The following is a 17815-nucleotide window of genomic DNA, read 5'->3' as shown; positions in this document are numbered from 1 at the left end:
CTTGCCTTCAAAACAGGAGGAGATTAGATCTCCTCACAGCTAACATCCTCACAGTCTACTAATATTCTTTCCTCTTTGTACCCATGGCTCATCCCACTGGCAGTCCCTCCCATCCTTGTTTGTGTGGCTGTAATATTGTACCATGCCTCACTCATGTCCTCCAAAAATGTTTACAGGAACATATGACCACCATTTCCCAGGGTACTGAAGGGGAGCTGTTCAAGGCCATCACACTTCTACAAACTCTCCAAGCTCAACAAGGCCCCCACATCTCCCCTAGCCAGCAGGAAGTAGCCAGAAGACGGGCAGCACCCCACACCACTTGTATATGTATGTGTGTGTGTGTGTGTGTGTGTGTGTGTGTGTGTGTGTGTGTGTGTGAGATCAAAGAGACTAGAATGCTGGATTGTCGGGAAACACTGAAGCAATGCAAATCCTGGAACTGCTGCAATGTCGAGATAACACCATGCACACCTGCCCAACCCCAATGACCTCTCCACTAATGTCCGACACCTCCCCCTTCCTCCTTCCCAACCATCTTACCTCATGCCCATCCCCTCCAACCTCCCTCTTCCTGCCACAGGATGTTTAAAATCCCCAGCCTGTAAGAGAGGCGTGTTCCCGCCCCTCTCAGAGTGTTTCTCTTATGGCCGAGGGTCCCTCTCAGGTCTCTCCCTAATAAAGGCCTGCTTCTTATGAAGGTCCCAGATTCTTTCTCAGTATGTCTCTTTTCTGCTTCTCCACTTTCCTTTCAGAGCTCATAGGTGGTAATGTTTTATTTGCATAATAAAGTTATTTATCAGCCTGTCCCATGGTGAGAAAAATGCTGGTTTACAAAATGGAGTCACTCAGGGCAAGACAGAGGCTGAAAGCTACTGTTCTGTACAATATGGAGTCACTTAGAGCAAGGTCCAGCCTGGTGTCCACACTGACAATTTTGGCTCCCGTGCTCTGGATAGGAAGAGTGAGTCCTTAGTGGAAGTTCTTTGACACAGAAATGGAGTTCATGTGACTCTGCACTGAACTGGCTTGCTGCCCCTGCCATTAAATGATAACCAGGGACACTTGGGGATAATGGTAGGTGAAAGCAAATGGCACTGTCAGTGAGCTCATTAAAGAAGATGGACCTCAGCCTGTGACAATGTCAGTCAGACTTGCAAGTGTCATTGGTGGAGGAGGTGAGGTGGGAAGGCCTTTGTCCAGCTCTGTTTCTGTGTCTCTGAGGGTCAAACAGAACTGCAGTGCTCACATGACATTGGACCCTCCCAGGAACGGGAGGGGCATCAGCCTCACCCTGCTCTTTCAAGATGTCATCTGCTCCATGCTACAGTGAGATCTGTCCTTAGTCACTAGCTCCCCACCCCCCAACAAAATGATGACCCTTACTTCTATATGGACATCTTTGTGTGAGCCCTTGCTTGTATTTTTTTGGAAATGGTAACATCTATGTCAAGCAAATGACCCATGTTGAAAGCAGGACACACACAGGACTCACTGTTTTCACATCATTCAGGCAACTGTGACAGTCTCTGTCTTCCACCAAGGCTCTTCTATACAGAATAATGGTATGGGATGGTGATTTCTCACTACTGAGATGTCCAGATCTGCTCCGTCCATGACCACCCATAGACAAGTGGCCATTTCGTGGGAGGCTAACATGTCGCACACCACAAAGACTCAGTGGCTCCTTTAACCTTGGACTTGCTGAATTCCCTGCAGTCCCCTCTGAAGCTGACTTATGGCCTCGATGGTTTTGGCTTCAGCACCAATCCCATGCTTTCTCTTCCTTCTGTATTTAGCTTTTTCATTAGAAGAAAATAGTGCCTTGTGCATAAGCCTGGGGACAAATGTGTAGCAAGTTCAAAGCAAGGAGTCTCACTTTGGCCTTGGATGCTGTCTATAGAAGCATCCTGAAGGAATTTTGGGTAGATTGGAGCTGGCAGGTGGAACAAAGACTGGATACAAAGCTAATTTCATGCATGTTCCCAATTCTCAAGTAGAGTGAGAGCAACTGTTCAAAGTGAGCTAAAGGAGCCGCGAGTATAGCACACAGCTGCCCACACCACCCAGGATTGCCTGGAGCCAGTGCCCACGACAGACTAAGTACCAGCAACCAGAGGCTGGCTCAGAGGATGTTTATTTTTAGAAGCGCTTGACATTTACCAACAGCCACCTCTGCCCTGCTGGCCTTCAGCTGTCTACAAGCGTGGGTGGAGACCGGCTGCTCCTAACACCTGCTTTCCCATCCAGCCCTGTTCCTCACTACTGTAGCTGCACCATGGTCCTCAACCCCCTCTTTTTTTGCGGTACTGGGGTTTGAACTCAGGGCTTTGTGATTGCAAAGCAGGCACTGTATTGCTTGAGCCACTCCTCCAGTCCTCCCTTACCCTTTTAAAAACTGGTAGAACAACATAACATAAAGTTTTCCATCTGAACCTTATTATTATGTAGCCCAGGCTGGCCTTGAACTCAAGATCCTCCTACCTCAGTCTCCTGCATGCTGGGATTGCAGGCATGGGCCACCATGCCTGGCCCTCGTCTGAACCATTTTTTTCTTCTTTCTTGGTAGTGTGGGGTTTGAACTCAGGTCTCATCAGAACCATTTTTAAGTGTGCTGTTCTGACTCTGAGTCACACTGCTGGGCAACCAACATCATCTTCACCCACCCGCAGACGCCTTCTGCCCACACTACAGCTCAGTTCCTGCTCACCACTGGCCCACACCCCTCCCCAGCATGGCACCTGCCACTGTGCCAACTGTGCTGCCTCATGTGGTAGAATCCTATGTGTCCTTCTTTTATGTCTGTTTCCCCTCATCTTAACATCTTTAAGGCCATACAAGTAGTAGGGCAGGGAGGCATGAATTGAAGTTTGTGACGATATGAACTTTCTGTCTAGGGGAGGTGAACCAGAGGCCTTATGGCTGATCCCCTCCCACTGAACATTACTCCACCCATTCCTGCTCTGCAGGTCGGGGTCTGATAAGAAGACCCTGACCTCTGCATGGGAGAAGTCACAAGGGTCCTGTGTCCCTGAGGATCTCATTGTAGCACCTAGTCACCAGTTGTTAGCAACTCAGAGGGCCTCGCTCAGCGATGCTGAGACAGGACACTTTGACCCCTTTCTATCAGCTATTGGGGAAAAAAAGCATATTTTAGAAAGAGACTGGGAATGTAGCTTGATGGTAGAGCACCTGCCTAGCATGTGTGAGACCCTGGGTTCCATCCCCAGCAATGCAGAAATGCAGGAGAGAGAGAGAGAGAGAATCAGCATAAAATCTGTTGAATTTTTCTAGGATCTGTCATGGGACATGGTGAGAAGAAAACTGGCTTCCCTCCACCCTTCTAGAGTCTTGGCTGGTCCATGAATTAAATTCACATGAGCCAGAGTAAAACCATAGCAGGAGCAAAACCACTTAATTCCATACGCTCATGAGTTGCACAGGAGAACGAGGCTCTTGGATACATCTGGGGACAGAGGCCGCTCTGCCTTCCTGAGCTGCAGGGAGGCTTCGGGGTTGGTGGGGGCAGAGGTCATGAGGAAGGACCAGACCACGGCTGCAGAGCTGATGGAGCCCTGGGGAGGGGGGTTCCCCAGCAGCCCCCTCCCTGTGCTGGCGATGGAAATCACCTCACAGCGTTTGGGTTTGCACTTTATTTAGGTGGCTGCGGGGAGGTGACGCGCTTGCCCTGCCTCTGCTGGTTCTCAATTTCCTTCAGCTCAAAATCGATGAACATCAAATGCGTCAAGTGGCCTATTTGGGGCGAGATGCTCTGGACCTTTCTGTGGGTCGCTGTCTCGCTGGGAACATTTTAGCAGGGAGTTGTTGTGATGGCTTCCCCAAATTCACACGTTGACATCCTCACCCGTGAGGTGATGCAATTGGAAGGTGACAACATCATCGGGTGGAGCCCCACGAATGGGACTCAGAGGAAGCAGTAAGAAATCACGTCTGGGAAACCAGTGGGCCTTCATCGCTCACCCCACTTGGGATCCGTCAGCACTTGGGGCCTGGATGGGGGTGCCGCATAACCGTGGGAAGCAGGAGTACTGCTCACACTCGGCAGTCCGCTGAAGGGACTGGGAGGGGCACTAACTATGACACTGACTGTGCCATGAGCTGGTGGAGGTCCCTAGAGCTCCGTGGCTTCTGCTGAGAGCAACAGAAGGAACGGAGAGTCGCTGTGTGGAGAGCTCCACTGTCTCCTTGAGCCAGGACAAATGCTGTCACTCACGCCCAGAGCTCGTCACATGCTTGTGCACAATGGTGCAGAATAGTGACCTGACGGGAGGTAGAATGGTGAAAACAGGTGGAAAGACCCTCAAAGGGTTAAATGTGGGTTTATCACACAGCCAGCAATTCCAGAAACTGCCGAACGACTGGAGCCATGTGTGCACGGGATGGTCACAATGGCGTTATCCATGACAGCCCCAAGTAGAAACGACTCAAATGCTCGCAGTGTACAAATGGAATGTGGCAGATCCACCCAGGGCAATATCATTTGGAACGAAAAAGAATGAGGTGCAACACCTGCTGCATCTGACAAACCTGTAAAATGCCATGCCAAGTGACAGAAGCCAGACACAAAGGCCACACACGTAGGCTGTCCCCAAGACTGGGGTGGAGGGGAGTGGCAGGGGCCACTAAGGGTGCAGGGTTTCCTTCTGGGGAATAAAAATGTCCTAAAATTGATGGTGGCAATGGTCACAGGACTCTGAATACACTGAAAGCCATTGATTTGTGCACTGAAGTGGATGAATGACAGGACCTGCAAATTGTGTTTTGATAAAGCTGTTAAACTCTCTGTGGAACTTGACATGGAGAATAGAAGGCACATTAAAATAATACGAAAAATATGACAATAAAGTTCATATCGATAGATTAAGTGAAATGGAAAAATTCATGGAAAAATGAAATTTACCAAATTAAAAAGAAAAGCAATCTGAAATTTCATCACTTTAAGTTAAACACTGTGAAACCTCTGGTATTTTCCTTTCATTTCTTTATGTGCATGAGCGTTGTGTGTAAATAATCATACAATACCAAGTACCTAAGCTTGGGGAAAATAAGACAGAACACTGTGCCCAGCACTACCCTGAGTGCTGAATGCACAGTGACTACTACAGTGCTCACAAGACCCACTGAGGCAGGCACTGCATCCGTACTTAGGGCAGAGGAAACTAAGCCCTGGGCAGGTATGGAAGGACCTCACCACCCAGATCACTGTGCACACTCACACACGGGCACACACCACACACACTGAAGGAACTTTGGAAGGGCCACGTGACTGTGGGTGACAAGGCCAGGATGCAAAGCTTGCCAGCCACTGTAGAGCATTAGGTCCTGGTTGCAAGACTACACCATCTCCTTGGAAACACAGGAGCTCAGTAACCCCTATGGACACAAGGAAGGGGCTAAGGGACCAGCCTGTGGTCAGGGGGAGCTTCTGCCTGGCTTGGGGACACAGTGTTTCTGAGACATTCAGCTGAAAGGCGTGTGCTGACAGACTGTTAGTTTGTGTGCTGACCCCTCACTCCAACTCATCTTGATCTTGTTCTAGCAAAGCCCACAGGGTACAGATACGGTAGCAACTGGACAGTCCTCGAGCTGCACTGGACTCCAGCCAACGCTGAGGCTCTGGAGACCAGCACTGCCCCCTGGTGGCCTCTGATAATGAGGCGTGCACCTGAGGTGGCCTGGGGACACAGGTGCAGAGGCGGGTGGGCAGAGCCAGTCCACTCACCTCTGACAGAAGACTTCTGCAGTACTGGGATGGCAGGGACTTCCCACAGGACCACAGGCCTGGTAAACAGAGGCACGGGGGCCTCACTCCTGCTCCCACCAGCATTCCCCATGCCTAAAATGTAGGGACTTACTTTCTCAGTGAAAGTGCTTCAGTTACAGGTAAATGAACTTAGCAGACACGTGCAAAGGCAAGAAGAGTTACCTACAAGCTCACCTTTCACAGACGACCCCGGTTCTATTTCTCCATTGCACGTGCTTACGTATTTAGACCAACTGGATTTTAAACACTAAGTGGTACTTCCTTTGTGCTGGGGACCAAACCCAGGGCCTTGCACATGCTAGGCAAGTGCTCTGTCACTGAGCTACATCCCCACCCCATGAGATACTTCCCATTTGACAAAATTCTTCTTAAGCACCATTTAAAAATTTACTTATTTTACTTTTGTGGGGGCGGTACTGGGGTTTGAACAAAGGGCCTCACGCTTGCTAGGCAGGTACTCTACCATTTGAGCCATGGCTCCGGTCCTTTCCTCCTGTCCTTATTTTTCAGATAGGGTCTTGCATTTCTGCCTACAGTGGGATTTGGACCTCAATCCTCCTACCTAGAGCAGGCACAAACTACTATGCCTGGCCTTCAAGCAGCATTTTAAATGGCTGCATAATATTTCACTGACCAGTGTGCCAGAATTTATTTAATCAGTTTCTTATTGGTGGGTATTTATGCTCCCTATGTGTCTACCTTGAATAATAAATACCACGCTAAACAGATTATCTTTAAATATTTTCACAAAAAATGGGCTATATCTTTAATGTGATTCCTGAAACAGCAGAATTACTGGATAGGGACCCACACCTCCTGTAGGTTCGGGGTGCTTATTGCCCAATTGTGTTATAAGAAGGAAGGCCTGTCTCTACACAGTCTCAGAAGTGGCGAGCATTGCTATTCCCTTTTAAAACTGATGTTTCTCTAAAGCAGATACCTTAAAGCAACTGAGGCCAATAGGAAAAGGGGACCAGGAACTAGAGAAAAGGTTAGATCAAAAAGAATTAACCTAGAAGGTAACACCCACGCACAGGAAATCAATGTGAGTCAATGCCCTGTATAGCTATCCTTATCTCAACCAGCAAAACCCCTTGTTCCTTCCTATTATTGCTTATACTCTCTCTACAACAAAATTAGAGATAAGGGCAAAATAGTTTCTGCTGGGTATTGAGGGGGGGAGCGGGAGGGGGCGGAGTGGGTGGTAAGGGAGGGGGTGGGGGCAGGGGGGAGAAATAAACCAAGCCTTGTATGCACATATGAATAATAAAAGAAAAATGGAAAAAAAAAAAATAAAAAATAAAACTGATGTTTCTGGGCTCGGGATGGGTCCCAGTGGTAGGGACCCCACCCTGGGATGGCCTCAGTGCTCTGAATTTTACAGTGAGCTCCCCTCATCCGCAGACCCCAAGAGCCCACTGCTTGCCCTGGCATGGAAATCTATTGAATGTCCAGAAGGGAGGGGGCCATCCAGTGGGGCCAGCCCTGGGTCTGTTTGCAGTGAGTTTGCTCCCTTGCTCTGTGACCACTTCCAGTATGAGACTCCTCCTTCATTTATGTAGCAAGGAAGAGATATGAAACAGGAAATATACTTTATTTTCTTTCTAAAAATTTCCAGCTATATGAAGTTAGTAAAAATGTAAAGGAGGCCATGCAACAAAATACACTTAGTTGCTTTTCTGATTAACCCATTTTACAGTTGTTTATGTACATGGACAGAAGGGCTGGGGATGTAGCTCTGTGGCAGAGCACTTGCCTAGCATGGGCAAGACCCTGGGCTCCTCACTCCCCAGCACCACAGAGCAATAACAAAAGGAGAATGCAAACAAGAAAATTTAATGAGTAGCCATGGATTGATACATAATTAAAAGATCAAAGCTCAAATGGCAAAGACGAAAAAAATATGTGATGTTCAGTCTGTGAAATTCTAAGGTTGACATTTCCCAGTGGAGCATCTTTTCACAACTGCACTTCTGTGGGGTTTCCCGTGGGATGGGCATGTGAGTGGGTTTACCCAGCAGCTGTGTTTGCCTGGCCTGCAGATGTGTGCTCACAGGTGGGTTTAGTAAACAGCAGAAGGAGCTGTGAAAGCCTAAGCAAGGTATAAGCCAGTGAACTGCTCAAAGATGTTAACTGGCCAGTCAGCTAAAAGCTGACACAAACACTTAAAAAACCCCAAAACTTTGGCTCTTACTTAAAATGCTTTCTGGGGCTAGTTTGCCCCCACCCTTCAACAGGAACTGTTCTGACCCAAGGCACAGAGGGCTCTCCCCGTGGATGTGCAGATGCTGTGGTCAGCTGTGTGCTGACATTCAGTCACTTTAGGACAAACTCACACTGACCACTCTGAGATCCACAAAGAAAATCAGTCACAGCCATTCCCTGCACACAGGCGCTTGGGAGCCAGGCAGCGCTGTGCCTCCAACAGCCGAGGAGTTCGGGTGGCTTTGCAGCAGCTGCTGTGTGGGGGACAGGCCGACAGTCCTCCACCACTTGGAGCAATCTCCATGCCTTTCTGGTCTATTTAAAAATAGCAGCAAAGTCCTATTATTTTTATTTTTAAAGGGAACACCCCGTGAGGGTGATATTTTTATCTCCTGGTCTGTCACCATGTTCTTTGCCAAACATCACTTCATGTCCTTTGTGGAACAAAGCATAAATAAATAGAATAAGTGAAAAGGTTTTGCAACAATATGGTGGGGGGCAGTCCTGCCTGGGGCCACCTCCCAGTTCCATGCATGCACCCCTGGTATGAACAGGTGTTGGCAGGTCCAAAAGGCTGGTATTTGGCCTCTGTTGAGACTGTCCCCTCTTTCCTGTGCATGGTCCCCAGGGCTGGGCAGTTCCAGAAGTTAGCCCTAACTTTAGGATCAGGCTTTACTGAGGCCCCTGGACAGTGGACACTGCACCCCACAGTCTGATGCAGCTTCAGCACTGGCTGAGAGTAAAACACAGAGGCTGAGGGGCCTCCTCAAGGCTCTGGGAGATGGGGACTGTCCTCCTTTGGCTTGACCATAAGTGCTACCTTCACAGTGGTCTGATCCTCAGCTCGGGAGACCCTGCACTGGGAGGAAGGCCCCACATTCCAGCCTTACCAGGGACAGGGTGCCCTTTCAAAGCATAAGTTAGAAGATGTTTTTCTTTGAATGGATATTCATCAGAAAACAAAGATCACAGTGTGCAGACAGCCTTCTTTAGGATGGTGGGCATTTTGGGGAATTGCTCAGTTGCAAAGGAAGCAAACCAGGAAGTCTTCAAAAGGCAAAAGCTAACATTCTGCAGAGTGGTACTGCCCGATCCAGATCACACTAGGCTGTGGACAGTCACCACCCCAGCTCCTCGGTGGGTTCATGCAAGATGGGAACACCCCACACGGCAGGAGGCCCCCTTCTGTGTGGCCTGGGACATGAAGATGTGCAAACTGCATGGTTGTGCCCGGGACTGTCCACGTGTGTGCTTCGCAGCAGACACCAGGTATCTAGGCTGAAATGCATTATCTTAGTAACTGAGAACAACTGGCCAGTGCAGCTTACTCTGCAGTGACAGCAGGATAAGCATTGCTTGGCATCAGTAGCGTCCACACTTGGGTCAGTTTCAGCACCCAGCCTTTTTTTTTTTTTTGGCGGTACTGGGGTTTGAACTCAAGGCCTACACCTTGAGCCACTCCACCAGTCCTTTCTTGTGATGGGTTTTTTCAGACAGGGTCTCACGAACTATTTCCCAGGATGGCTTCGAACTGCAGTCCTCCAAATCTCTGCCTCCTGCGTAGCTAGGGTTACAAGTGTGAGCCACTGGTGCCTGGCTACCATCTAGCTTCTGAATGAGAGCTTGCTTGGGATTAGTGTTAGAGAGTCTTGTGTGGCTCCCTGTGGTCACCTTCCTGGGTATTTCTTGAGGTCTGCCGTGAAGACGAGCAGACTACATAGTGAGACCCCAGTGTCCTGCCAGCTCTGTGTGACCACCATGTGGCTGGCACCAGTCTGGGGGACCCTGTGGCTCAGGCATACATTTCTCTTCCCACACAAGCAGGGCTCAGGTTGTGGGTCCCAGGCACTGACTGGGCTCTTGGCAGGGACATGGGGGAGGCCAGCCCTGGATAGAGAGCAGAGCCAGAGGGCACAGCAGGGACCATTCAAGGCACTGGAGGGCAGGAGTGAGTGCCAATCAAACACAAGGATCTCTGAAAGTAAAGAGCCACAGGCAGAAAGCAGCTCTGGCCAGTACCTTCCTCACCCCGGCTGCCTCGAGGCCTGGGAAAGGGTGCAGTGCCCCGGGCCCAAGCAGGGAACACTGCAATGCACCCCCAAGATCAGCTCGTGTAAAATGAAAGGAAATGAGACTCCAAGTCCCTGGAGTCTCTGTAGGGATGCTCAAAACGTGTTCATTTGGAGGCAGGTCACGCGTGGAAACCCCAGCTGAAGGTTTGGAGCTCTGGCTTCCTACAGTGCATGCTCACTTTGGGGGCTCGAGGGGGTCAGTGGCCCTGAGGACTGTGGATCTGAAGGACAGCTCGAAGTCTCGCTGGTCCCTAAAGCTTTGAGCTTTGTATTTTGCAAAGTGCACTGACTTTCTGCGACGCCCCACGTCTGACAGCTCTCTCTCTGGCCCAGGGGTATCTGGGAGCCCTTCCTGGGCTGGGGAACGGAGACTCTGGTGGCCCCCTGCAACAGGTGTGGGCCAGGCAGAGTTATCTGCTGGCTCCAGGAGGGAGACTGCAGTGCCATCACCTGTCAGAGGCCGGCTTCCTAGGGTTGGGTGTTGGGCACCTGCATTGCCCTGGCTGCAGACTCTTAGGGCTGGTCTTGGGCGTTCTCCATGTACACCAGCAGTGGGTGTCCCTTCTACTGTGCGGTCAGGCTGCTCCTGGACCTGGGAGACCTTGCTGTTGGTCAGTCTCTGTCCCTGGGCCTGTCCCTGCACAGCCAGGTTGCCAGGCTTCTTTGGCTTCTCTGGAGTGGCTGGGTTCTTGACAGCTTGGGGATCACCTCCCTGAGTGGGGCTCCTAACCTTCCATCCTGGCCCCCATGTATGGTCCTGGGCCTTGACCTTGTGCTGGCTGGGGTTCTCCACAGCTGGCATCTTCTCATCCCTTGCCAGGTCCTGAGCAGTGTGTGCCTGAAGCTCGGTCACACCCAGCATGGCCTTCTGGTCCAAAGGTGTTGTCCAACTCTGTGCAGAACCATCCTGCTGTCCAGCTTGGTGTGAACTCATGTGTCCCATGCCAGCTTCCTCCAGCTTGGGGTGACACTGTGGTGGCTCCAGGTCCACCTGTGCTGGTCGCCTCTCTTGGGCTCCATTCCCCAAGCTCTTTGCTTCAGGGGCAGCCCTGCCCTCTGCCCACTGGTGGAGGGGAAGAGGCTCAGAGCCCTGTGGCTCCACCTGCCTGGCTTCCTCCCTCATGATGGGCCCTGTGGAATGAGCAACGGAGAATGCTGCCCTAGAAGGAGGACGTTGTTCTGCCGTGAGGTGCTTTCTGTCCTGTGCCTGGGGGCCCTCAGAGGGCAGCTGCGGCTGGTCTGGGCTATGGCCTGGGGACCGAGAAGGGCTCTTCTGTGGGCTTTGGGACACCATGCTTTCATGCACAGGGTCTCCTTCCAAGGCTGCCTTTCTGCGCCCTACTGCCGCACTGTGTTTGCTGACTGCTGATTTGGTTGAAGCACACAGTCTGGGGTCATCAGGCACCAGGCAGGAGTTGCCAGCTTCCTCTGACCGAGCAGTCGGGGCCGCCCATGCTAGGGGCTGGTGCCTCGCTGTGTCCCCTAAGACACTCCTTTCTGTGGCTCCACTCGTGTGCTTGGAGGACTTGCTTGTTGCCAAGACACGGTGGCTGCCAGGTTCTTGAAGGAGACCCTCTCCTACAAGACCATTTCCTTTAGCAACAAAGTAACATGCCACCAATGCTCCATCTTCCTCCTCCAAACCAGCCAACTCTTCTCCTATCTTGTGTTCAGGGTCTCGGGTGCCACCCAGCCGTGGTGTTCTCTTGTGTTCAGGGTTTTGTGCACCAGCTGGCTGTGGCATTGTCTTGTTTTCAGGGTCCTGGGTACCATCTGGCTGTATCTTGTGTTCAGAGCCTTGGGTGCCTCCTAGATGTGCTGTTATGTTGTGTTCAGGGCCTCGTGCAGCACCTGGCCATGGAGTTACCTTAGGTTCACCATCCTGGGTGCCATCTGGCTGTAGCATTATCTTCTGTTCAGAGCCCTGGGTACCACCTGGCCATGGCATTTTGGCACTCGTAGCCGTGGCTACCCTAGAGGCTTTGATACTTGCCTTGAGCAGTTCATCTGATGAACACTGTGTGTTCTTGTTCAAATCATGTCTGCTATTTTCCTGGGCAGTCCTCAGGGGTGAAGCCAACACTGTCATGGGCCTTTTACATTCTTTCTGTCCATTCAGGGTGCTCTTAGTTATCCTGGTAGAACTCTCAGGCCTCATGCAGCTCTGGGATGGCACCTGCATCACAGGGCATGGCCCTGGCCGGCTGGTGCCCCCTCTCAGGCAGTGTTCCGATGCTGTGGGGTAAATTGATGAGGCTCCTTTGTTAGGGGTTGGTGTTTTATTTGATTCTGACAGCAGATGCTTCTCCCAACTGAGCTCAGAAGTGCTCTGTGTTGGAACGCCACTGTGACTCCTGAGATCGCTGGAGTTCTGAGCGCCATGTTGGTTCCCCTGTCTGCCAAGAGAACTCCCTAAAGGCTTTGGTGTCAGGTCCATCTGCAGAACATCACCATCCACACCAGCAGCATCTGTTAGGTCATCTCGTGATCCTTGCTCTGCAGCAGTACCGAGGATGCCTGGCACCAGTCTTGCTGAGGTTTGGTGACCCCTCCTGGCCTCAGTCCCAGTGAGAAATGCTACTGGTGTATTTTCAATCACATCATCTCCTCCAAATACATGAGAATGTTTGTCTTCACGACTTGACACCCTGGGTAGAGGAGCAGCAGGGGCCGGCATTTTGTGGACAATGGGAAGCTGCACGGTTATTTGTGCAGGCTGGATGGCCGGCTGGGCTCGCCTTGTGGCCTGGACTGCTGCAGAGTCCAGCAAGGGGATCCACGCCTCCACTTCCTGTTCTGGAAGGTACTTCTGCATGGTGAAGAGCTGCTCTCTGTCCGTGTCTGGGGGTGTTCTTTCTGTCTCATCTTCGGAACTGCATACAGCCGTGGTGACTTCAGGGACCTCCCCTGCACCTTCCTTCACCTTCTGGCTGTGGTCTGCCTCCCCCTGTGCTTTGGGCCCTGCTGTCCTGTCCTCTCCAGCTTGCCCAGCACCCCTGAGGCTGGCCTGCTCAACTGTTGACAATATTGACACACAGCTGGAAAGGGCTTTGCCATCTTGGTAAGTATAAGAGGAGTCTGGCTGGGAAATGCACTCCATGTCCAGAGCCAGGTGACGGTCCCCCTGAGCCTCTGCCTGGGGCATCGAGGATTTTGGGGACTTTAGTTGTTTTTTGGGCTCCTCAGTTAGGGATCCCAAGGTTTTGTTCCCACTGGGCTCCATGCCCTCCAAGTCCGGGGATACCCTGGTTTCTCTCTTGGGCCACCGCCTGGAATCCAAGTGACTTATTTTTGCACAGTGGGACAACCAGCTCTGGGGGCCACAGACGATAGTGGCAATGTTGAGGGCTGGCAGGGGTTCAGCTGTGCAGGCCAGAAAGCGGATGGGGGGTGTCCTGGTGCAGCTGGTGGCCATGGTGGCTGTGTGCAGCACCCGTACCTCAGGTCTGTGCACCTTCTTCTTCTGCTGGCTCTTGCTCTTTCGACCCTCCCTGTGCAGAGGCAGCACGCCAGCCTCGGCGTGGAGGCAGCCGCTCTGCTCAAATCTCTCTCTCAACTTGGTCAAGACAGAGCTTCTGCTGCCCATGACCCTTGGCAGGGGCCTGGTGGTTTTGGGGCACTGGGCAGGGGACTTCTCTCGAGCTTCCTTCTCCTTAGCTTCCTTTTCCTCCGCAGCCAAGAACTTCTTCAGGATGTTTTTCACCGTGCTTTTCCCACCATGGGGACCCCATCGGGACTTCTCGCTGGCCGGGCGTCTCTGGCCAGGGCTGCTGCCCCCCTCCTTGGTCTTCTCCAGGAGTTTGTTAATGGTGGCACTCACAAGGCTCCTGCCAGGGCCTTGTTTGTCCTTGGAGATCAGCCGGCCCACCTCCCGGGTCCTCTTGAGGTGCGGTTCCCGGCCAGTGCCCATGAACTTGGCCTGTAAAAGCTGGAAGCGTGTGGGCCGGGGACCTGCCTCCTGGGGCTGGGGTGTGCGGCTGGCTTTGTGCTCCCTGTCCTCTGCCCTCTGGGGCCCGTCTTTGTGTTCTGAGACATAGAGCAGGAGGCTGCCAAGGAGGGTGCGTGCCGTCTCATCGAACGTCCGGCTGATCTTCTTCCTCAGGGCTTGTTCATCAAGGGGCAGTTTGTCGCTGCAAATCTTACTGTTCTTAGGGCTGTAAGAAAAAAAAATTGATGGTCACATTTTTTTTATCCTCATTTCCCCGAGATGACGCTATAGAAAAGTTCTGCTAGGGCGTTGTCAGGTTCTCAGTGTCTCCTATAGCTCTGCAGGGAGACTGGGACTGAGTGTCTCTGCTGGCATCTCTGGGTTGCCCAGGATGACCACAGTGCTTCTGGGCCACTGTTTCCTGCTAAGGGGAAAAACTTCTGGCCCACTCTGCTCCCAAGGGCTTTGAAAAGTCCTCATCTGTTAGTTTTGTGAACACACCTTGGAGATCCATTTTGCATACATAAGGTGTTTTCAAATAAAAAGGGATATATTTCACTTGTATAAATAGGCAACATATCAGTCTAAAAATTAATATTCTCTGTGTGGTCTGTGACTATGTCAAGCTTTAAGTAGGACAGATAAAATTAACATGGTGTTATTTTCCACCACAAGCCTAGGGCCTTCGTTCCCTAGGGCAAATCACAAACCCTCCAGACCGTAGGCAGTAGAGGGAGCAGGGTGTGGATCCTGCCTGGGCTCCTGGGCAGGAATTGGTTGTATAGTAGGCATTGTCCCCTCCAGGAGGGGAAGGCAACTGGGGTGCAGAGAAACCCCCAGGTTGGAGGGGCATGTGGACACTTTTCTATCGCCATGGATTCCTCCCCGCCAGCCCAGCTGGCCTGGAGAGATGAGTGTTGGTTATTTGATGAGGTTTGCTCAGCCCAGCATCAGGCTAAGAAGTCTTGCTCCTAGGCAGTCTGGACTACACTGTGAATGGAAGGGCCTCCTGGCCAACAGGTAAGAGCTGCAACCAGCCTCCACTTTTCTAGGTGATGATTTTTGTGAAGATTCGTCCAGAGTTTTGGCACTCCTGTTGCACCTGACAGTCCTTCATTCTAGGGAGATGACCAGAGATGTACAATAGACATTCAAGTGCTACAAGGAAGGTCTTTACAGTGCTATCTATAATATCAAAACCCACCAGGGCTTTAAACAAGGGCACATCAGCACTACAGGGTGCAGTGGTGCAGGGCTCTGGGGTATCCAGGAATAAAGGCAAGCTGCACAGCTACAGAGCCCCAGTCCAACTGAGAACAGCCTGGAAGGAAATATGAGAACATGGCTTTCTTTTACTTTTCTAATTTTTCCAAAAGCCTCTGTTTTCAGAGGCTGCATATAGATGCCCTTTCTCAAAACTGTCAGAGAGTGAGCCCTGGTGGGACTGGGGAGGGGACAACAGCACCCTCCCCACTCACTCCTGATCCCCCCCCTCCCCCCCCCCCGACAGATGACAGATCTCACGGATAAGCACAGGTGGTTTTGTGAGTTATGACCACATGATCAGTCCCACAATGAGGAAGGGATCCCAATGGAAATGGAGGGCCCCAAGGGTAACACAGGGCTCCTCCCTTCCTTCCTGGGAAGACCCCTGATATCCCTTATAAAAGTGAGCTCACACAGAGCACCCGTGGATTTACCCTCAAACATCAGAGGGTCTCAGGAGGCAGAAGCCCTTCTGACAAGTATGCTGGGAGGCCTTCACCACTGTACAGGGACCAACCGAGAAACATGAGAGAGGTGGGGACCTCCCCTTGCCTCAGTCAAATGTGCATCCAGAGGCCATGTGGACAGGAGTCTTAGGCAATGATACAGCTTGAGCACACAAAGCCATGGCGGGCTGTGAGTATGCCCGGAGTGTGGGAGTGACGACTGCATAAAAATATCTGAGTCAGAGCTTCAGCTGTGCTGTCCTGCACCAAGAACACCATTGTTCTGAGTAATTGGGACACCCTGTGTCCTCACAGGAGTAAGCCGATCCTGGAGCGGCCCCTTGAAATGCCCTGGCCAGCAGCTATGCACACTCTCCTGGGCCCAGAGTGCATTTGGCCAACATCTTGGGGTAAGCTGCAGAGGCCACAGGTCTCAGCATCAAGGCCCCCGTTGTGTAGGTTGGTGCTCAGGCTTGCTGTCTACGACACCTGTCACAGTCCTACTGCCTGCCCATCTCCCACGTGGGCAGCCTGTGGATGCATCTCCTGATATGAACAGGTTGCCCATGGGAGGGTCCCCTAGGTGCAGAGAGACCTCATTTCACCTGAGGAGACAGCTGCCCAGGTGTGGTCAGCAGAGCAATGTTGAGGGAAGCCGTTCAGCTGCTTCCTCCCAAACCCTCAATGCTCCCTGCCAGCTCTCAAAGGCAGAGGACACTGGGGGGTGTCAGCTGTGTGCTGGGTGCAGGGCTCTCGAGGAAGCTGTGCACAGCTGCATTGGTTTGAGGGCCATAGGTGTTCCCGCCTTTGAGATAAGATGGTGCATCTTGGCAGTGTCTCCGTTTCCCAGGGGTACACTGGTGACTGATTAGGCTCTTCGTCTTGGGGCTGGTCCCTGGCCACTGCCCAGATCCAAGTCTCTGACGGGATACCTGAGGCCTCACAGGCATATCACCTGCATGAGAACTCCCCCCCCACACTGCCAAATTCCTCCTCTCCTGCTTGCCCTCCGCCCCCAATTAAGGGGCACTTTTAGCCCCCAGGGGGTCCCAGACACACGGGAGCTACCCTAAACCCACATGCCACAGCCACTCAGTCTTACAGTTTTAGAATGTGTCAGACCTGTCTCTGATCCCTCTTCTCCCGCTCCTGTTTCTCCTCATCATCCTTTTCTGAGCTTGCCTGCTTCACACAGCTGCCCTAAACTCAACTATCAAGCGTGGCCACACTCCTGCTGGTCACCATCTCTATGGTTCAAATGCTCCTCTGCTGCCCTGCCCAGTGGACCTCCTGGGACAGGGCTTCTGCCTGGCTGCTCAACTTGGGCTGTTCTTTGCACTTCCCTCAAGGCATTGCCCTCCTCTGACCTCCAGGTCAAGTCCTAAGCCATGTCTCTCCCATCCAGCACTTGTGGCCACCCTCCCTCATTGTGGGTCTGATCTCTGGGGACCCACCTGCTGCTCCATCATGAGTGTCTACACACAGGATCCACGTCAGACTCTGTGCCTGGCAGACTGAACTAGCACATCAGTGAATCCAAAGCCCACGCCCTCCAGCAAGATGGTGGGCATCCCATCTGCCCTTAATTCCCTGGTCAAAGGCCTAGATCTGAGACCCCGCCCCCCCACAAGGAAACCAGTAGCAGTAACCACTACCTGCCCCCAGGCAAGCACCAGACACCAGGTCACACAACTCCTAGTGTGCAAGCTTCCAGGAGCCGGAAGCCCCACGGGGACATGTGGCAGAGGACCTTGCTTCCCCGGGCTGGGAGTGAAGACAGACTCACCTGGCCCAGGTGGTACGAGAAGGCTCGAAGAGCATTTGTCCCTGTGGGAGCTTCATGGTTCACTTGGCCTGTGAGGCTGGCTGGGCTATTTCAATCGTCTCAATGACTTCTCAGGTTGAGTCATTAAGATGACTCAACACTGACAACATGCTGTGGGGACATTCTGATCAACTGACTCAAGGCCACAATGCCCAGCCACACAGGGCATTGACCTATTGCTTCCTGAGCTCCTCTCTGACGGCTCTTGAGCTGGTATTAAATTCCCATCACCCTCTTTTTTTTTGGGAGAGGTGGGGATGACACAAAGATCTACTCCACTTCTCCCAC

General features: G+C 52.0%; 1 protein-coding gene across 1 annotated transcript; it reads right to left on the bottom strand.

Moving 5' to 3' along the window:
- Nucleotides 1-7605: 7605 nt before the first annotated feature.
- LOC109686933 (uncharacterized) lies at nt 7606-17597 on the bottom strand. The gene is made up of 2 exons (XM_020164497.2): nt 17489-17597; nt 7606-14216 (listed from the first exon to the last, which is right to left on the bottom strand). The coding sequence occupies exons 1-2, from the start codon at nt 17542-17544 to the stop codon at nt 10238-10240; spliced, it is 4035 nt and encodes a 1344-aa protein (XP_020020086.2). The 5' UTR covers nt 17545-17597; the 3' UTR covers nt 7606-10237.
- Between the last annotated feature and the right edge of the window lie 218 nt (nt 17598-17815).

This window comes from Castor canadensis, chromosome 10 (assembly GCF_047511655.1).
Source record: "Castor canadensis chromosome 10, mCasCan1.hap1v2, whole genome shotgun sequence".
In the NCBI taxonomy this organism is placed as follows: Eukaryota; Metazoa; Chordata; class Mammalia; order Rodentia; family Castoridae; genus Castor; species Castor canadensis.
This window is presented reverse-complemented; position numbering and strand designations above follow the sequence as displayed.